The sequence below is a fragment of the Chelon labrosus genome (assembly GCF_963514085.1).
Source record: "Chelon labrosus genome assembly, chromosome: 15".
NCBI lineage: Eukaryota > Metazoa > Chordata > Actinopteri > Mugiliformes > Mugilidae > Chelon > Chelon labrosus.
Window position 1 is genome coordinate 914,434 of NC_140348.1, and position 22,444 is coordinate 936,877.

The 22,444-nt window shown below is 40.2% G+C and overlaps 1 protein-coding gene across 5 annotated transcripts in view; it reads right to left on the reverse strand.

The window, feature by feature from the left end:
- Window positions 1-12,810, reverse strand: part of ltbp1 (latent transforming growth factor beta binding protein 1) — a 112,312-nt gene extending 99,502 nt beyond the window's left edge. For 4 of the 5 annotated variants that reach the window (XM_084561606.1, XM_084561605.1, XM_084561604.1 and 1 more), the window contains exons 1-2: window positions 12,128-12,808; window positions 6,372-6,442 (exon numbers count right to left, since the gene is read on the reverse strand). In XM_084561606.1, coding sequence (XP_084417732.1) covers window positions 6,372-6,442; window positions 12,128-12,495 — 439 coding nt within the window. In that variant the 5' untranslated portion in view covers window positions 12,496-12,808. Of the gene's footprint in view, window positions 1-6,371; window positions 6,443-12,127 lie in introns of all 5 variants that reach the window. The other variant, XM_084561607.1, reaches the window with a different exon arrangement.
- Between the last annotated feature and the right edge of the window lie 9,634 nt (window positions 12,811-22,444).

The window sequence follows — 22,444 nt, forward strand, 5'->3', positions numbered from 1 at the left end:
TAATGAGCTGTAATGGGTTTGGCCACTGGGCAATCAGCTGCAAACCGCACGAGTCAGCAAGCTGCCAGGTGTTCTTCCACCCAGCACGAAAGAAAAATGTGTTTTGGGGGAGACAGAGAAAAGAGAGAGTGAAGGACAAACTGTCAGTCCCTTGTATTGTTTAGTGTTTTTGGTAATACGCTGTCCTAGATGTAAAACTAACTCATTGAGAAAGAAATGCCATACTCTTCATACTTTGTATACTATAGCATATACCATAGCATTCCTTCTATTTAAGAATGATAATCACTCATACTGCAGCACGATAAGAAGTCCAAGCTTTTCTTGAACTACTTGAAGAGCAAAGACGACAAAGAAGCGCTGACTGTCATGGACTTCTATCCACAGTCACCTGACCTCAACTCAATGAACATATATGGACCACTTGAACACTAAAGAAGCCAAAGTTTCATGACATCACAAGAAGATTTTCAGAACATTGACAGATGTTGTCATGCTAGGACAACATCTGGTCATCTGGTTCAAACTAATGTGTCATACCATGCAGCTTAAATCTTTATGCCCTTTGTTCTACTTTCAAAGGGAAAAACTGCAATATTATTAAAGATGTTATGAAATTCATGGACATTTACAGAGATTTTAATGGTTCAACCAAATTGTTAAGCTGGAACTATGATTTATTTTGAAACATTTTATATCAAATTTAGGACCAGTGATCACAGACCAGGCACTATATCAGACACTGAAAAGCAACTGAATCTACTAAAACAACTAAACTGGACAGAACAAATTTTTTCCTGAAAATTATGAGATCCGACCTGGCAGCGTTTCACTCTGCTGTATCATTCAGTTAGCCTGACGAACCAGACCTGCATTAAATGTAGGGTCTGGGCACTCTCCATAGACAGGGCTCAACCGGAGGGGTGGGATAAACGGTTGTCTTTCAAACTCCCTCTCCACGCAATAGGATAGCGCTACAACCAATCAGAGCAACGAAGAAGGTGACGTAGTCAGAGCGACGGAAAAGAGAGTTCCTTTCTCAGAGAAAAGCTTAACTTCAAGTCTTTCAGAGTGGCAGCCAAAGCCGATTCGAAAGAAAGTTGTTCGCTGGCAGCAGCCATCACTCTGGTAGTTCTAGCAGGATGGGGAATTTGCGCGTAATTCACGGAACTTATGGTCGCAGGTCAGTCGTCATCATGTTAAGCCCGCCCACTGACTCGTGATTGGCCTGGTCCATCTTGGATTTTTCGAAATCTCAAGTCAACGAAGAGTAACTAGACCGCCCCTGGAAGCAAATGTAATTTGCTGCCGCTAGGGGCGCGTCTAGATTCTAGGCTATCATTCAGTGGTGTTACAGAGTAGAGCTTGCAGAGAGCATTTTTATGTTCAGTTTTGTGTCTCCTTGCATTTTACTTGCCAAATTAATTCTGCCCCCCTGTCACAACAGTTTAGCATTTTTGCTATTAGTTACAACTCAGGTGGATAAAACAATATGCCTTAAGAAGGAATGTGATTTTGATTTATTAATTTTTTTGTTTTGTTTTGTTTTTTTAGAGGACAGTGATGCTTTAAGATATGTCCTGATCACCCCTGCTACTGATACTGGGGTCGACTTAGCACATCTCTAATATCAGCCCAGGCCCCGCTTTATTACAGTTATAAAGATATGATCAACCCGTGTGAGAGGGCCACTATGCCAGTTTCATTATTGAAGACCTACTGTGTTATTAAGCAGTCTGCAGTCCGTACACCAGTATTTGCCCCAATATTTTGGCATGTTTCTTCCAGGGAAGTAAAGTGAGCAATTTTGAAGTCACAAAGCTTTTTTGTTTGCAAGATAACCATTCCGTGTTTACTTTATGTGGACTGGACAATGCGCTATTATGGCTTGCAATTCAATAATCCGCCAACATTTGACTTCATCCAATCCGAAGGAGTAAATGGAATGCTTTCTGATTATTTCTCCTGAATAGAATGAGGTTTGTATAGCTGAATCACATGTTGTCAACTGCCAAAAAAAAAAAAAAAAAAAGCAAATAGTAACACTGCTCTGCAACAACAAGTAAATGTCCAACTTACATTTTCTTATTCACTGGGGTTAGGGAAGAACACTAGCAACATTCCTGATTGGCAAACTAGCAACATTCCTGATTATTAACACAGGGACACAACTTTGATTTCAGCACTACACACAAGGTATGTGACAGACAAACAAAATAGCTTAAAATCTATTTGTTATTAGCTGTGTATTTTCTGTGTTCTGTCAAAGCAGATATGATTTGCTGTTGGAAACACTGAACAGGATGAAATCTCCCCCTCTTTTAGGTTTCCTATGTTCTTCAACATTAAAGGAAAACCTGTCACAGTTAGGCTTGGTGAAGATGTGGGGCTAGAAGTAAAAACATGAAAGAACACTTTATGCATGGTGTCTTATAGCCCTGTGGTCAGAGTTAAAACAAAATCAGGTAATTCATACATACATGAATGAGTGGAGGAATCTGTTTGAAATCACTACATAGTGTTTAACAAATTGAAATGAAAGAATACAAAGAGTATTGCAAAACTGCAAATTGGGACTGCAACTCTAAAAAATGACAGTATGTGAAAAGTGACTTATTAAGTTGAAAGTGCAACAGGTTCTGCTTAGTAACACATCCCACTGACAGTTGTAAAAGATCATGTTGTAAAGAATCCCCTGGAATATAAACTTTCATCATCTTACATCAATATGTCGCTTGGTTCAAAAAAGAGTCTTTGTTCCGGACCAGAGTGTGATTGCTGTGTTCACACCAGCTCAAACTAACTGACCTGAGGGATCAACACCAAGCCTAAAAACAGATATATTAAATGAACAAATATGAATGTTCATTTAATATATCTGTTTTCTGTCTTTAGCAAACATAGACAGATGGTTCACCAGTCACCTGCCATGTATATTTTGAGCATGACCTTTTCAAACTGTTTCCAAAGACGCCTTGTCATGTGAATCTGTGTAACACTCCATCTGCTACATTAGAAGTCTCCAAATGATTAGAATTTATCTTCTAATTTTTATTTTATAGCCGTGGTCATTTAAGCTGTGTTTAAATGATTTAGAAATGCAAAACATCTTAACTCAAAGTACACTTCCCAGCTATCAAAAAAGATGAAACTGCAGGACAAAAGATAGGGCTTGATCAATTTTCCACTATTTATCTGGGTATGGGTCACTGTTATCCCTTGTGCTACCTTTGGGGTCTCTGGGACCCCAAGCGAATGGTCAGACAGATAGAGATCATGCAAGAGGGTAGCACGAGGGATAAGGCAAAGTGCAATGTGTGTGGTTAAGTGAGGCATACGACAGCTCTTATGAGTCTTGTATTCTGCATATCCCTGAACACCCTGAACATCCACATATTACCTGGTTTCGTTTGACAATCTGATTGAAGAGGTATTCTACTCCAACCTCTACAAATTGCCTCAAAAGATAAGCCCAGACATGCTTCTCCACATAAGTCAAGACTGTTAAGTGCTGACATGACACCAGTATGCATAAAAGTTTGGAAAGGGAAACCCTTCACCTGCATACAGCTGTGGCTTGCTGCCCTTAAGGATAAAGATAAAATGAAGAATCACAGCACTCACTCTCCCTACAACATAATGTTATTTAAACAAGAAGGCGGTGTTTCTCATACAATGTTAATACTATGGTGGCCCGCCAGAGTCTAATTTACTCTGCCATGGTCTCATAACGAATCGAAAATATTTTTGCATGTTTCAAACAACGTTGTGCTTGTATTGTTTTTTGTATTGCTCCTGAAAGCATCTCTCCCTCCCTCCCTTCCTACCCCCAGACCCTCCACACCTACACTACCGATCAAAAGTGTTAGAACACCCTAATTTTTCCAGTTATTTATTGCAATTCAAGTCGTGCAAATCTAATAAATAGCTTGAAATACAGTACAAAGGTAAGTACTGAACAGCCAGAGGTTAAAAAAAATAATGTACATTTCAGAATTATACAAAAATGCCTCTTTCAGGGAACACGAAGTGGGTTAACAATTCAAAGCTTTTCTGCAGCAATGAAGGCTGAATCAGCCTTGAAAGCTGGTGCTTCTAATCCCTACAGGTGTTCCAACTTTTCTTGGTTACTTACAACCCCCTCTGTCTGCATAAAAGCAGTGTTGGAACACACTAGGGATGCACCGAATATTCGGCCACCGAAAATTCTTTATCGCAGAAACAGGATGTTGTGATGACGCAAGCAACAACCGCAGCCAGCACGGGCATGTCTGCCGTGTGGACATATTTCAATATATAAAGTATTATATAAATATCATATAACGACCCACTGATAGCGATTTGCAAAACATGTGATGCTGAAATTTCAAGAGGCGTGCATCTGCAAAGAATTTCTCCGTGGCGGGTTTAATTTATCACCTGAAATCCAAACATCCAAGCAAGGAAGTTTCCCAGTGATGGTGTCACTAGTGTCAGCCATAGTCATGAATGCAATGGTACTAAGAATTGTCATAATAATTTATTTCGGCGTTTCGGTTTCTCGGCCTTGGGCTCTCCATTTTCGGTTTTCAGTTTTCGGTTTTGGCCAAGAATTTCCATTTCGGTGCATCCCTAGAACACACTGTGGTACCAGACCCTCATGAGCATCAGGTGAACAGTATTGTACTGCAGAAAGTAGTGTGTTGCTACAAAAATGGCAAGAAAAAGGCAATTAACAATGGAAGAGAGACAGACCATCATAACACTTAAAAATGTAGGTCTTTCCTACAGGGAAATTGCAAAAAAAGTCAAGGGGTCATTGAGTACAGTTTTCTTCACCATCAAAAGGCACTCAGAAACTGGGGGAAACTCTGACAGGAAGAAGTCTGGCAGACCCAAAGCCACAAGTGGATCAGAGGACAAGAGAGTTAACAGCTTGCGTGATAGGCGGCTCACAGGACAACAGCTTCAAGCACAGCTTAATAGTGGTCGTAGTAAGCAAGTCTCAGTTTCAACTGTGAAGAGAAGACTTCGAGCTGCAGGTTTGACGGGACGAGTTGCAGCAAGAAAGCCATTGCCAAGATGTCAGAATAAGACAAAGAGGCTCGTCTGGGCCATGAAACACCGCCATTGGACTACTGAAGACTGGAAGAAGGTATTATGGACTGATGAATCAAAATTTAAAATCTTCGGTTCATCACGCAGGATCTTTGTACGCCGTTGAGTAGGCGAGAGGATGGTTCCACAGTGTGTGACATCAACTGTCAAACATGGAGGAGGAAGTGTGATGGTCTGGGGCTGCTTTGCTGGATCCAGGGTCGGTGACTTGTACAGAGTGAGAGGCACCCTGAACCAAAACGGCTACCACAGCATTCTGCAGCGCCATGCAATACCCTCTGGTATGGGCCTAGTTGGTCAGAGGTTCATCCTACAGCAAGATAATGACCCAAAACACAAGTCCAAGCTATGCCAGAACTACCTCAGGAAAAAGAACAAGATGGTAAGCTTGAAAACATGGAGTGGCCAGCACAGTCTCCAGACTTAAACCCCATCGAGCTGGTTTGGGATGAACTGGACAGAAGAGTGAAAGCCAAGCAACCTACAAGTGCCACACATTTCTGGGAACTTCTGCAACAGACTTGGGAAGAACTTTCTGAAGAATATTTGATTTCTATTGTAGATAGAATGCCACGAGTGTGTTCAGCTGTTATATCTGCCAAAGGTGGCTACTTTGATGAGTCAAAAGTTTAGAATACATTTTGGTCTATAAATTGACTCCATGATTTCTTTTTCAACTCAAATTGCTTATTTGTTCTATGCTTTCATTTCAGAGTGCAATGAGACACTAAACTGAATAACTGAAAAAGTGTGGTGTTCTAAAACTTTTGACCGGTAGTGTATGTCCACACCATAGACTGTATAAAGAAGTAGGTTTCAACAGCTTATGTTTAGTATTCATGTACATGAACTGCACAGGCTGTTGCTATCTGTCACTAAAGCCAATACCCACGTTATTACGGAAATTTAAAGAAACACTGATTCAAAACACATGCTCTTATTTGATATGCCATATATTGTATAAATAGTTTTTAATAGATGGGATAGTGTCATAATAAGGGACATTTAATTAAGATATAGCTTTCCCCAATTTTGTGCTGTACATATGTATATTTCAAAAAGGAAATGACACAATAACACGTAATATTCTCATTTAGAATAAAAGATTTGTGTAAAGAAAACACTAGCAACTACACACACACATGATTTCAAAGCCATTATCAAGCATTGGATGGAACATGGTTTGGGCCTTAGGGTCATGCCTTGGAGGCACCCAGTGTTTATGTGTAAATGAGAGATGCTGCAGGGTTGAAAGCAGTTTAGTGTTGACTTACGCTTTGTGCACCGCTGCGATCCTTGAGCTTTACTCCATCCATGGCAGCAGTGCCCTCCACAGACATTCACCCTGCAAACACAGAAAAAAGGCAAATGAAGCAAACAGACACACACAGACCTGGTTGACCTGACATTATTTTACCTTTGGAGAGATATATTTCAGATAGCCTGTAGCCCTTTATACATCTTCATACATTTGACCTAAACTTGTAATCCGATCAGATTGCTTCTGAACAACTGGACGCTGGCCATAATGAAATGACTTTACACCTTTTCACCATTTTTCCCGACTACTAGAACTGATTGTTCACTTATTGACTAATATGTACCGGCATGTAAAATTCACAGTAACTGCAAAACAATCAAGCTTATCCACTTCTATGAGGGGATATAACGTTACTGATACTGACAACATACACAGATCAGCTACAACATTAAAACCACTAACAGAAGTAAATAACAGTGACCATCTTGTGACAATTCAATGTTCTGCTGGGAAACTTTTGAACCTGGCACTCATGTGGATGTTACTTAGACATGTACCACCCACTTAGACCAGAAAAGGCACCCCCACCCCATAGCAATGACACTCCTTGATGGCAGCAGCCATCCCCAGCAGGATGCAGCCTGACACAGGCACACACACAAAAACAGTTTGAGCAACTCAAACAAAACATGAAGAACAGCACGAGATGCTGACCTGGCCTCCAAATTCAAATCCCAAACAGACACCACAGGACACCCTCAAAAGGCCCATGTCCATTCTTTAATAAGTCACAACTGTTTCAAAAGGAACAAGAGAGGCCTACACAATATTAGGTTATGCCTGATCAGTTTATATCTCAGTAGGTGTGGCCCAGGTGTGAGTCTGGTAGTAGTCATTAATAAGTAAGTTTAGCCTATTATTAACTTTAATCTACACCTTGAAATAAAAGTAAACGACTGATGTCTCACACCAAGCCTTTCATTAAATTGGTACTGATTGTATATCACAATGTTTGCTCCTGAAAAGACCTAAAATGGTGGACTCAAAAGTTCCCCACTGTGCTACATTACATACAAACTCTCTGCACAGCTTTGTAAACAAGTGAATATAAAATGTGGTCAGTTGTTTCTATTCTCTCTATCCTTGTATATTTCCTATATTTTCATTTTCCCCCGTGTTTCTCTCTATTAGCTGCCTTTCTTTTAATCCAAGTCTGAATGCAATCAGATGTAACACAAAGATACGACTCTTAAAAGAAACTGGAACATGGAAGATTAAAAGCAGATGCTGCGTGTTTTATGTAAAATAACTACAGCAAAAGACATGAAAACAGGTTACAAAGAAACAGCACACATAGACACACATACTCCACTGCCGGATCCTTATAGCCTTAGGAATCCTTGCACCCTACTAATGACTCTGACTTTGCTGCCAGTGGAAGTGACAGAAATTCATAGCTGTACTATTCACTAATCACACATCAAAACAGTCTGCCAGGCAACAGACTGAGACGCTGAGGCCAGACTGCTGGACCACACACAGCCTGGTGACCTTGTGTAATCCTACTGACTGTTTCTTTTCTTTTTACTCTGACTGAAACTGTGCACATGATGAAAATATAACTGCTCTCCAATCAAATTAAGACACAACTGACCTACTATGATGGTGGTTACTATAATGGTTAAAACTTTAATTTTAAAAAAATATGTGAAAAACTGCTGATTCCTTTCCTGTATTCTTGTTTCTTTTCTTCCATTTGTCTTCCTTACATTTTCTTCGAATACTGTCTATTAGTTAAGTGACTGAGATTCACGGGCCATCGTCATACAACACATTAGGTAGAAACTAAACTAGAACAAATGAGCTAGAACAGAGCGATCAACATAGTTTTTACTTGTCAAGTGCACAGATAATGAATAAAAAGTTGAATACCCTAAGGCTACACTCAGACTGGTACAGAGAGGGGGACAAAGAGAGTAAGAAAACGACAATCTCAAAAGAAACTGAACATTAGAGAAAGGCGTTAAAAATGAAAATCTTTTCCAAGATCTTACAAGAGTGACCATCATTTTTCCTGTCAGTGTCCCTTCTGGGCCCCTATGCTTAGGTCACTAAGAACCCTTTCAACCATTTGCAACAACACAGAGCTCTGAATTTTAATATGGTGGTGAAAGGTTTTGCACAAAACCATAGGAAGAAATGCCTTAATTCCAGCAGTGTTCCACCCAGGGAGACATATTCAGCCTTTGAAAACAGTTGTTTGAGGTCTTGCATAGCTGTAGGCAGAGCTAAAGTTTGAGGAAATAGCCCTGGCGATGTCATCAGCTGTATCTGGACATGAGCTTAAAGAAAAACCTGTGGTATAAACTGGAGATATGGAATTTGAAAGATGGGGGAGTTTACAAGTGAAGAGAGTCTAACGAATGACTCTAATGAGTTGTTTTGTGGCCAGTGTAATATACATTGCAGCATTTTGCCTATACTGGATAGAACAACATAGAGGAAGACAGAAAACCACCAGGGGAAAGGTTGCAACAAAGACCTTCTTGTAGTTATGTGGTATATGTCTTAACAATGGCTCTCAGAATGTTCTGTTGCCTCAGTTTTGACCAAGGTGTTTGATTTTCATCTGTCTCTTGCAAATACCCTACCTTTATGAAAGTGCAACTCTAAAGCGAGTGCCCCAATATAGTACAAAGTACAGCACATGACGGTAAAATATTCATTCGCTGTTCTGTACACACAGAACATTTGAATTATACTTAGTAAAATCATAATCGCAACACAATTTCCCATTGGATCAACAGGCTATTATAAGACTACAGGAAATATAATAGGCTACATGTTTGGAAGAGCCCAGGCCACTTTTTCATGTTTTTGCAGAAAAAAGCCTACACAGAAAATATTGTATATGAAAACAGCCACAAATATATAAGAAATATGATCCATCAGAGTGCAGATTAATTAGGATCACTCAATCAAAAACTCCCACAGTTTTATGGGAGATTTTAATTGCGGCCATGTAACCATGTGACAGTTTTGAAGAATACATACACATATGGAGGGATTTAGTCATATAATCACAGGTTCAAATGTAGATTCAGACAGCAGAAATTTGGCAATTTGGCCTTTGCAGTTGCACTCCATGTTGAGTTTCTTGCACAATTAGTTGTCTTGAGACAGAAAATCTAAATTTAGGCATCAAAGGGAACAAAGGGCAACATAGCTGACAGTTTTGGTCCCCCGTCAATCAAAGCAAACTCACCCCAAAATGTACTGGTATGTACTGAAATATGTCAGTATACAGTTACTGCTACTGGATGCTTGAATTTCCTATCTATCTATCTATCTATCTATCTATCTATCTATCTCTCTATCTATCTATCTACAGCTTATCCTGTTCCAGTGGCTGTTCCTGGTCCTGAATGTGGGATAATATGACTATTAGATTATTTATGAATGACAGAAATGTAAAGTAACATCAAATGATTTGATCTAACAGGGGCACGCAAACTGCAATCACACATTAGAAAATCTCCATCCGTGGTTTACTTGCCAGCTGACCTTATAATTTGCATATTCATCAGTTCACACCAGTTTCTTTACATGTGCAAAGTCATGAATATCATTTCTTTTAGTTCCAATGACCTTTCATTTTTTTGCAACACTATAACAGAGTAACAAACTCAGCATGTCCGATAGAGCCACAGTTGTCACAGTTGTGTATGTAATGGCAAAGATGCCTGATTGAAATAAAATAAATTCATCTAATAATAATAATTTTGTTTCCTATTTGATGTCCCTCTTTGTGATGACTATCTCACAGTTCTATCTGTGACTCAGAACTCTTGTACAAAGCCAGTGCCCAGCACAATGCAAGAAATTCATTTTATCAAGTTAATTAGGCCTAGTACCAATGAACACAGATGAATGAAAAAGGAGCAGCTCCGTTGTCAGCTGCAGGAAACTATTTTCATACAAGCACCAATGACGTGCCACAGTAGTAAAGAACATGTGTAAACCGTCAAAGGAATGAGTTGATATCCATCTAGTTGCTTCAGTTTTAGGTTTCTGGTGACTCACTGTCACAGCCAAATGGGAGACAAAAATATTGTTCATTTTATTAGTGACACAGCAGTAAAGACACAGGTGTTATTAATAAACTTTATGACTTTATGAGCTGAGTGTCAACCAGCAAGAATGCACAATACCAGAGGCCTCACCTGAATGGAATGCAACCACTGGTCATTTTAGGGCCTGCCAGTTACATCTGTTAGTCCAGATGCTAGATTAACGTCTGTGCCCACTAATCTTTTGTGGTATAAAGTTAGTCTGGAATCTCTCCTTTGGCAAGAGATTATGTTCCAGCCAAGATCTGCCAGGTCCATCAAATCATTTAGATAGGCTTTAGGAGATACATCCCATAATGAAATCCAAATGGCATGTTACCAGACTCATATTCTGATAACAACTGAGTCAAGCTACACCCAGCTATACATCTGTGTTTTTGCTGCTCTATGAGCAGGTGAAATGACTTGTGCTTTTAGACACTAACTACTGTGAAGCTGATAACTCAATGTATTTGCTGTCTCAAAAATCATTTCCTCAAATAAAATCTTTTGTATTTGTACATTCTATTTTCTATTATTGAATTAAACTATAGAAACAATATCACTGCACTCGAGAACAGACCTCAGCCACAACATCGGTCACCATAAAATGTACCTTTTCAAAGCCCAGCTTGTGTTTGCTCACTAACGTCTAGATAGACCAAGAACCTCTAAGAATGTGCCAAAATTTCAAGTATAGTAGAAAAGAAGGAATCCGCTTGGGTTACAATGGGACTTAAAAAATGGACAGTGGGCATGGACATGGGCTAAGCTTTCAAATTAAATACATTTAAACTCTGCATTTTAATTTAAAAAAGAAAAATGCATCAAACCTTACACAAAAGGGCAATGGGCAAAGAGGTGTAATGTAACTGAGCCATTTCTCCAATTTTACATTTCCTTTAGTTTTTTTTTTATCCCTAGTACATTTGCAATGACACTGTGGTCTTAAATAAAACATTGCTATGGGTTAAAATTGGATAAAGTTGTGATAGAGTTACATGAGGTTACACACTACATGAAGAGGTAGGAATCATAGAACAGACCAACTTTTCCGCACTAACAGGTGCAGCAAAGGGGACAGGGCCTTCAGAACTGTTAATACAACTTTAAGCTGCACTTGGAATAACACTGTGTAGCAATAATTAATTCACATTCTGCTAGAATGACTTGGTCCAGCCAGGTCAACAGAATACTGCTGGAGTTAAGATAAAAGATGAGCAATGACCCAGGGACTGTATCTGTCTTTGACTCAGTACTTCCAGGTGCTATCCAGCGAATACAATCATGCCTAAAGTCAGTGGGCCTAACAATTTAGTCCTAAGACAAACACACAGTCTCTATAAGGGCTAACACATAGTTTGACTATGCAGTGTGAGTGCAAACTCTGCCAACTCACTTCAACTCTAGTGTCAGAGAGAAAGAGCCAATAATTGACCATTTGTGCACTAGTGCACAAAACGAAAGACTTTATACACTTTTAATTGCAAAATCAAATAACGTCTTTGCATTTGAGATAAGGCTGTGGTAGTTGTTGCCTGTTTTAGCTTTTCTAATCTGTCTGGTTTATGAAAAAATCTGTCATGAAGTTATTAAGTCCGTTCTCATTTCACCACTAGCCAACATTCCTGCCTGCTGACACTGATCCAGAGTCTCTTACCCGGACAGCTTCATGAGCTGCTTCTGCTGGATCTGCTCCTGCCCGCTCTGCTGCTGCTGCTGCTGCTGACTGAACTGTGGGGCCGAAGGCATCTGGCTACCCATCCTTCGGTTCCGGACCTGGCCGCCAAAGTTGGCGTTGAGCTCCACGTTGTAAGTGTGCGGCTGCCCCGCCGGCCCGTGACGCGTCGAGATGGAGCTGACTCGCGCTCCGTCAGCTCCGGCAGATCCCGGCCCGGGCCCCGGCCCAGGCTGGAGCACGTACAGCCTCCTGAAGCCGCTCTGGCTCTGCTGCCGCTCAACTGACACACAAACCGGGGAGAGAAATAAACTGAAGGAAAGTAAGAGGCCCCATCTAACACACGCCATATCTACACGGAATTCAAAGTTAGGAAAAGGTTGCTGAAGAGGGGAAAAGGGTCTATGGAAAACTCCTTTCACTTCTCACGGGTAAGCAAAAGTAGTGTTCTCTTGAACATATTCCTGTTGGTAGCGACTCCAACCCGATGTGGCAAAACACTAAATAACCTAATGTTGCCCCAGAAAAATAAAATAATAAAATATAAAAAACATATATTCCCCAGGCGTAGAAATGCCTTCTCCCCGTTTTCCGTCTTCCTATAACTGTGAAGCACCGAATCTGCTGCGGCTTCCTCTGGGCAGTATTTGACTTGGTCGGCAGTCAGAAGAGCTTGAGAACTCCGGGAAAGTTTCTCCGCTGGAGGTGAACGGTGTAAGCGGCGCGAGCAGCCAGCCTCCAGACGTGACGTCAGGAGGGGGAGCCTACACGCCAACCCCAAGAACATTCGCTGAGAACATCCCACACGCACACATTCCCCAAGCAGGCCTCTGAAAGATGATACCGACTTCCAGCTTCAATGAGTAACCTCCAAAACATATAAGTAGCCTGACTATAGTTGAGTCTCCCCTCAGCAGGTGGCACTGATGGAGACCAGGCTAGTAAATGTTACTACTAGTGGAGGCTATAAAAGTTCATGCATCCTTTTCTTCCTGGCTCCATTACTCATTGTTATTCACTGCTATTCATTGTTACCAGGTTGTCCAGTTGATTCAAAATGGATCATATTACATATAGTATTAGCTTCTCTTTACTGGCTCCCTGCAAAATCCAGAATAGATTTTAAATTCCTCCTTACTTACAATGCCCTTAAAGGCCTAGCTCCATCTTAAGATAAGCCTCCCTAGCCCGTATGCTTTAATCAGATGTATGTATCATCTTGTTTCTCCTGCTGCTCTCTTCTCCTCCTCACCTCTCCCTTCTCCTGTCTCTCCAAGGCTGGCCTCGAACAGATAGCTCCCCCCATATGAGCTGGGTTCTGCTCAAGGGTTCTTCCTGTTGAAAGGAAGTTTCTCTTTGCCATCGTCACCTTAGTGCTTGCTTTGGGGGTTTCAATAGCAAAAGGAAAGGGGAAAAATCAAATCATTCATGGACATACCTCTCGTCTAAATCCATAATTGTCTTATTTCACGCTGCTGAACTACTGAATAGGTACAAGATATGTAACAATGCTACTTTCATATCAACTTTAACCCATGAAAAACAGTCCCCTAATTCATGTCAAAGGATCCATTCATTGGTATAGTAGTGGGGTCGACAAAGGGTGTAAGAAAACAAAACTGGGTCACAGAGCAAAAAAGCAGAATCTGGTTCTCCACCTTCTCTCCGGGTACTCCGGCTTCCTCCCACCGTCCAAAGACATGCTTGTTAGGTTAATTGGTGATTCTAAATTGGCCATAGGTGTGCATGTGAGTGTGAATGGTTGTCTGTCTCTCTGTGTTAGCCCTGTGATAGACTGGAGACCTGTCCAGGGTGTACCCTGCCTCTCGCCCGATGACAGCTGGGATAGGCTCCAGCACCCCCTGCGACCCTTCACAGGACAAACGGTTACAGAAGATGAATGAATGAATGAATGAATGAATGGTTCTCCGCCTTTACATTGCAAGTCTGGGAATTAGTGGCACAATTTCAGTTCGCAGAATCAAAAAATTCCAGCTGTATTTTTCAGTCATCAGTCTCATGTGACTCTGATGGAAAAGATACCCTCCCACTCTACTGCTGCATGATACTAATTCAACTATCACATGAAACTCTTGTGTTTGAAATAATACTAGAAAGTAGATGGATACAACCATTTTGATTGCATTTTGTGGAGTGGAGAGTAAGTACATTTTGAAATTCCAATAAGGGGCTCAATAAGAGTTCATCTAGGATAAGTTGCACAATAAGAATTGCATGAAAGACTTGCATGTATGGAATCTGGTATACAATTGACTAGAAAGTAGAATAACAATAACAATTGTGTCTGCCGTGTCCATGTACGTAAGAGGCCCAAGTTATTTGTCTCATGTGCATCTGACAGACTAATTATCTCTGTTTTGGGCTCAAAACAAGGCTGACCTGTCCTAGAAGCCAGACAAACTTTGCCTGCCTACAAAAGTTTTGCAGTGGAACTATTAATCTCAGAACTACAGGTATCTGCAAGCAACCCAGTTCAGTGAGTCCCTAGGAGGGGTATCAAGCTGTGGAACATGGTGGAATTAAACAAATTTTTGCATTCCCCAAAGTGCAGGACCAACTGACTGAAGAACTCCTTTGTCCCCCGTGCTATCAGACTGTTCAACCACTCACTTGGGGGGGAGGAGGAAAAAAGAAAGGGACAGTCAGTTCCTTCCTTTCTGAATAATGTGCAATAATAATGGGCAGTCTGTTTTTTTTCTCTTTAAGAATGTGCAATAACAAACCATGTACAATCACAATATTTATTAACCTTTTTTGGGTGTTGGGTATTTGGGGGTTATTCATTTGTTTTTATTCAATTCTTGTACATGTATGTCCAACAGTGCTGTGTGTGATGGAGATGTCAATTTCCCTGCAGGAACCTTCCAAAGGGATCAATAAAGTTGTCTATCTATCCCAGAAGAGGGGATAGAGCAAAAGGTAAATAAAAAAAATAAAAAAAAGTATTAATTTGATGACTGGTGGTACTAAAATGGCTAATGTTAACTACTAGCATGTTTGTAGGACAAACAGTAGGACAAATATATAATATTTTACAATTTCTGTTCAATTAACACAACAACACAGAACACAGGTTGTACAATACATATAAGTATAAATATGAATAACATAGAAATATGTGTGTGCAGGAGAAAACATGGCTATGAAATATACAGTTATATGTAGAGTAGTGTGCAAACTGTCATCCAGTGTAGATACGGGTTATTTACATAGTAACATGGTTACAATGTAAACTGTTGACTTGGTTTCGTTAACAAGCAGAGAGTTTCTTGGGCTGATTTAGAGCAGCCACAGTGCTGGGGAAGAAACTGTTGTTCAGTCTGGATGCGTGGGTGCGGAGGGCTGTTCAAACGGGTGGTGGCATGGATGTGTAGGGTCCTTGCAGATGGTAGTAGCTTGCTTGAGGCACCTGGGGCCTCATGTACAAAGACTTGTGTGGACTTCCTACTGAAACATGGCGCACGCTCAGATCCAGAAGCACATTTTCTTTGTACATCCCAGTCAACGTGGAATTGAGCGCACATGTTGTATCCGACCCCTCCCTGTCCACGTCCCCATTTAAACATGCAAATTATATTTAAATTGACCCTGCACCTGAGATAGGGGAATCTCAGGTGCAGGGTCAATGTTTTAATTTTGTAATCGCGCAGAGAGGGGACTCTGCACGATCAGGAAATTAAAACATAAGAATGGGTACGATGGAAAAAAGAACTTCACAGAAAGCGAATTGGAGACGCTACTCACTGGAGTGGAGGCGTGCAAAAATGCACTCCTGGCATGCTGTCCTCCAGCATAAACAATATACGCAAGAAGAGTGAGTGGGAGAGTGTGTGTGAGGCCACCTCGCCACAATGTTGGTGAATTGCATTTGCGTATCACATATGATTTGTACATTGATCGAATGAAAATGTTTCCTGTGTTGATATTTACAAATTCATCATGTGATGGCGCTTTTATATCAATGTGTGTGCAGTCAATAGCTCCGATTACATTCGGAAAACTGGCTCTCGCTGCAAATAGTGCTTTAATGTTGACCCTTTCAGATGCATTGTATGGGTATTTGATATACCTGGCTGACATGCGGATAATTCCGTCCCATGCGGCTGGCATGGCTCTGCTCAGGGTCGACCGGCACAGTCCCGATCGGTGGGACTAATTGTTTTCACATTATTATGACAGTTTCCCAGCATCACCTCTAATTGTCGGCAAAGGATCAACAGCTGTAGAAGCCAGCGTACACCAGCCATGAGGTTGGCATGAGGCATGCACGTGTTCACGGTCATTTCGCTCTTGACACATCTGAACTTTTCCGTGAACAAGAATGTACGTAACATTTTTGTGCACATGCACCCTTCGTACATGAGGCCCCAGGTGATGTAGATCTCCTCCAGAGTCAGGAGTCGAGTCCCAATAATAATTTGTGCACTGGACAAAACTCGCTGAAGTGCCTTGTCTGCTGCAGAGACTGCAGCTGTGATACCAAGTTGAGATGGCAGAACTGGTGGCTCATTGGTTTTTACAGCATTTGGAGAGAGGTTGTTCTCAGGTTCTGTATCTCTGCTCTGTAGGCTGATTTGTAGCTGTTGGTGATCAGCCCGATCACAGTCGTGTCATATGCAAATTTCACAATGGTGTCGGCGTCAAATGCGGGCACACAGTCGTGGGCAATAGTTTTTTTTGATTTTTTTGGCACTGGCACGATGATGGCAGATTTCAGCCACTTTGGGACTGTTGCCAGGGACAGATCTGTGCAATTATTTCAAGCCAGAAGCAGTGTTTTTATTTTTGCAACCTGATAGCAGCACTTCAGACAGGGGAGAGTGCACCCTCAGTTTTAGTTAACTGCAATGTTCAATATTTGATCCTTAGTCTATTCTCATACCCCGAAGTAACTTTATCCCATTCCGTAAATTCTGTATGTTATTTCTGTCTGTGACAGATACAGAAACTCCAAATATCAAAATTGATATTAATCTGTGGATTTCAGTTGACTTTGGTCTTGTGGTTGATTCTGAGATACCTATTGACTTTTTTTTGCATTTAATTTACAGTCTGATAATTGTCCATAATCCATAAGAACTGTCATGAGAGCAGGAAAGAAGGTAGCAGAACTAAATAAGTAATAATAATAGTAATAAATAAATAATAATACCAAAACATTGTCGCCAAACTGTGCAATTGTCTACACACCCCTCTCTGTAACAATACCTTTCATGCTCTCATGTTGTTTTGTCCACTGGCTTAGGGGTTCCAAAAAGACTGTGAAGAGGCTGTCTGCTCACGTTAGTAACTGTTATATCATATTCCTCACAATAAATATCAGCAGTGATTTACATGGTAGAAACCTATTTATGTAAACATGCAACATTTTTCATTATTTATTTTTGTTCCCATAATTCAGTTTCAACATTTGAACTATCACATCTTTCTCTGACTCATCTGTCTTGACTGCACTCTGTATGAATGAACACATTTGCAGCACTGTGTTTAAAGTCACCTGTATTATTTTTTGTTCGTATTTACACCTTTGTGACATTTTTGAACAAATCATGTCCGTACCAGTAATGTAATATTAAAAAAACTTAACTTATTTCACATATTTAAATTAATCATATCACATTTGAAAAAATCTGTAGCATTGTAACGAAATTCATGCGTTAATACAAATATATGTACCCCTGTTGTGTCCACATTTTAGGGGCTCGCTTGAGGGAGGTTAAGCAAACTATTGATCCCTCCTTAAAAATAAAAAAAAAAAACATAAAAAACACAGAAGATTACACCAGTAACTTTTAGAACAAATAATTTTTCACATTTTAGTTCAATATTTGAGTTTAACGTCGCCATGGTGTTTCACTGAAACATCCGTTTGCTAAAAGAAGCTTCACTTACATCTTTTGACTTCTTTGTGGGCCTCATGTAAAAACACTGCCTTTATCTCACAGGCTTTTTCCGCCCGTAGTGTCGTAGTACACTGCCAGGTGGGGAGTTAGCAGTTAACATGGAAGCTAGCGTGACAGTACTGAACTGAAGTGTCTCTCCACATTGTGCCGCTTTGCCGTTGCCACAGTAGCCCCATAAATGAGACATACACACGTTTCTTTTCCTACGGTAAAAAATTAACACTTTTTCCAAACTTTTCTTTCACTTTTCTTTCATGTTTTTCTGTTGCTGTGACCCACATCTAGCTCCTCAATGTAGCCGCGGCCGCTTCCATACATCGGTAAAAAGCATTGACTGTATATCAGCTGTATATACTATAAAGAAAGTAAAAAGAGAGATGGCGGTTTGTCTTGCGTGTGATACTGAACTTCTGACACCAGACGAGGTCAGAGTTCATATACATAAAACATAAAAGCATATGTTTATATTAAATAATACCATGTTCCACTCTACATTTATGCAAGTATTATTGATAAAAAAAAAAAGAAAAAAAAGAACAGCAACACAATTAAATACCATTTTTAGAGGAGCTTGATGGTGACAAGTGCTATTTTTTGAACATTACCCTGCAGCGACTCACGTGATCCCTATAGGGGACCTATGTTGGTGACCCCTGCATTACACCATGGAACCACATACTGAGGAACGTATTTGCCTTTTTTTTTCCCCCTGAAGGAATCCATGGTGGTTGCATTAATACAGGGGTGTCCAACTCATTTTAGTTTGAGTCTCTTTTTTTTTTTTTTTTTTTTTTAGCAATTTACTGTATAGTCTATGAAAATTAAAAAAAAATAATAATAATAATTATTGTGGTTCTTGATTTTATGTACTTATTTATTTATGCATTTATTTATACCAACCAATTAATTATTGACAAATCATTTTCACTTAAAACATTTAAATCTGGAAAAAATATATACTCAGACACACATGACTCAGTCAGAAGAAATAATAATAACAAAAGAAGTTAATGACTATTTCTATTTTAAAACTGTAAGAAACGTGTGAAAAAACAATGTAAGTTCTTATTTTATTATTTTTTTCACACAATGTTTTATTTTTATTTTTTTGTGTAGACTTGAGGAAGAAAATATCTAAATATTGATGCAATATAGTTTATTTTTTTCACCAAGGTATAGGGCCAAGATGGCGCCTGGCTCTTTGAATGATGCTAAAATTCTGTATGATTCAAGTAAAGACTGTGGTGTATAGTCGCCATGGAGATGACCCCAGTGTGGTCAACCTGGGCTAAGTTATTGTTTGAACATGGTGGAATCACCACAGTAATAATATTTATAAAATAATAAAGTTTATCAAAGCCCGTATCCAACCTGTGATCATTATCTGGTGTTTCAGTTCCTGATGGAGGAAAAAATAAGGAAGTTTAACGCATATTGGGTGGATAGAAGCATAGAGACCTCGCATATAAAGTTAACAGTCTGTCTCATGTGCGTAAACCATTATATTGTGCGTGACTGACAGGTGCGCCTTTACGCATAGTGTGGTATGCTCACTTGCCAGTTCATATTGTTTTTCAAAGGGGGAAATAATGCAGAACTGTTGCATAATAATTACTAGTGTGAACTGGCAAGTGGGTTTAAAGTCATATTAAAATCTAAATCCATTACTGGCAATGTGCCCATTAGTCAGATAGACATGACAGCTTTTATTAATTTATCATAATATCCAATGTGCTTCTTCTTATGAAGTTATATTAGACATTAATCTCTGCACAGATATAATACACTAAATCTATAATAGATATATTTTACAGTGAGCTTATCTACAACATGCTTAGTTAAAAAAAGAAAAGTGAACTTTTACAATGCAAAGAAGACCTCACATGACTATTTCCCGGGATTCAGTCATATAAATGATCTTAAATAAAGTTTGTGAAAAATGGTGATTTACAGTTAAGACTGCACAGCCATCTTGACCTTTGAACTCTTTAATTGCTCTGATTGTATCACAATTAACGTGACTAATGTCTTTATCTCCTTGTAGCTCATCTGTCAAGGCCAGGAACCGTCCTGCAAATGTTCCTCACCAACATGAGAAACTGTCCTCTGACCATCAAGAACATTGAATCCATGCGCATGTTGGTCCTCAGCCTCTACCACAGTCTGCTCACGGGCTCCAAAGACTTCCCTGTGATTGAGAGCGAAGATATTCTACACTTTCTTCACATGTCTTCACCATTCGATGAGGAGATGGAGCCAGACAACGCCGGACCATCTCCCTTCACCCGCACACCACCAGGCATGCTGGTGCCGCCTGCAGGTTCTCCCACCCGAACCATATTCACACCAGTTATTCCAGAGAGGGCCAATATGGAACAGCTGAAGGGGGACCGTAGAAACTGTGTCCGCACTTTGGAGTCCAGTGATGGGAGCACATTTACAAGGGTAATCTCCCCTGTTTACCGGCCGAAAGACACAGAGCTGACAAACCGATGGAGAGTCACTGACTACAGTGCAGAGGGCCAGCTCATCATGTCTGCCCTATGTCAGTTCATGAAAAGTTCCATCCAGCTGGCAAAGAGAAAGAGAAAGCAGTCAGAGGAAGGGAGCAGCAGCATCAGCAGCAGCAGCCCTTCTGCACCAAGTAAACATTTTAGAGTTTGATGGGACACATGTTGGAATCCTCCTAGGAGGACGTCAAGCTTCTTCTGGAACTTGGAACTGGCAGGATTTCTGCTTGACTGCCACAAATTTGATTAATTCCTTTTATATATATATATATACATGCAAGCACAGGTCAGCGTTTTTGGTGCATGCTGTTAGCAATATTTATTTCTTGGTGCTGGCCTGTGCTCCAAGACTGTCAAAGCCCCTGGATATTTCACAGAGACTCACGTGGAATATTTTGATTGACCAAAGGATATCTTTTTTGCATTTGTAAATAGTTTGTTCAACACACAGGTCAGCGTTTTTTGGTGCATCCCGCTACCTTTATTTATTTTTTGGTGCTGGCCTGTGTGTCTGGGAAGATGAGAGAGAGCTACAAGGACTCTGCAAGCGTGCAAAGAATCACGGTAAGCATTCTATTCCTGTAAATACAAGTCCATGTGATGCATGCGAGAAGTTATTCCCCCAAATTACGTAAAACATTTGGAGAGTTTTAACTGTCTGTGAAGGTTCTCAGTCATCCAGGTCATGGTATATCCAACAAAGGTTCAAAAAAGGCAACTGGACTTGCAGAGTTTTTTGAGAAGACGTTTCACCACTCATCCGAGTAGCTTCTTCAGTTCTGGTGGACTGGTGGGAAGTCTGAGGTTTAAATAGGAACTCTTCCTGAAAAAACTTGCTTGTTATTCTAACAACCAGAATCCGGTGCAGCTAATTTCCATTAACGACTGGGTACTTACCTGTTGTTGAGGTGGGACTATTTTGTCCCTGTCCTCTTTCCTATGAATGGTTCTCTAACGACTCTTGTCCGTCAGAGGCTCCAGTGTCAAGGTGGGAATGAGATTGAAACTTCTTGGGGACAGAAGTTAAAACTGTATTGTAAATAGATGGCAGATTAAATCTCAGTCCACCTCCTCTGTTTAGTGAAGGTTTTTCCAGTCTGACATAGATGGCTTCCTTTACTCCTCTTTCAAACCATCGGTCTTCTCTGGCTAAGATTTGGACGTTGTTATCTTCAAAGGAGTGTCCTTTGTCCTTTAGGTGTAGGTGGACCGCTGAATCAAGAGTTTTAACTGTTATTATTCCCTTCCTGCCTTTTGTAGAGAGAGAAAAACGCCATCCACTGCAACCTCTATCTTTAAAAATGGTAAATATTTTCTTATTTTGTGTTATTGTAAGAACTCATCTGAATAATCAAACATTTATCTTGTTGTTCTGAAGCTATTTGCCATATTTTATTTGCACTCTTGATAGTTTCCTCCTTCCTCAAGAGAGAGAAGAAGACATTAGATGAGACACGACGGGAGGAAACGTCACCACAGCTTCCCTGGTTGGTAAATCCACTTGATGGTGTTATGGTAATTCTTTTGGATATTCAATCACTTTTCTGTTATTCTGAAATCCTGAGAATAATCAGTATATTGTCTTTGGTTCACAACAAAATGAATTATATCCCCTGTTACATTCACTTGGTCTTTTAGGAAGAGGAGATGGAAGAAGAAACAATAACATGAGGAGAATGGAAGTATGAAATACTCCAAAACCTTCTCATTAAAAATGGTAAACTGTCTAAGCAGTTTTGTTTTGTACAAATTTCCTGAGGATAATCAGTTGTTTTTCTGTTGCAGAAGAAATTGAATTGTATCCCCTTATTTGCTTTTTATCTTTTAGAAAGAGGAGAAATTTAGAAACAATGACGTGTGGAGAG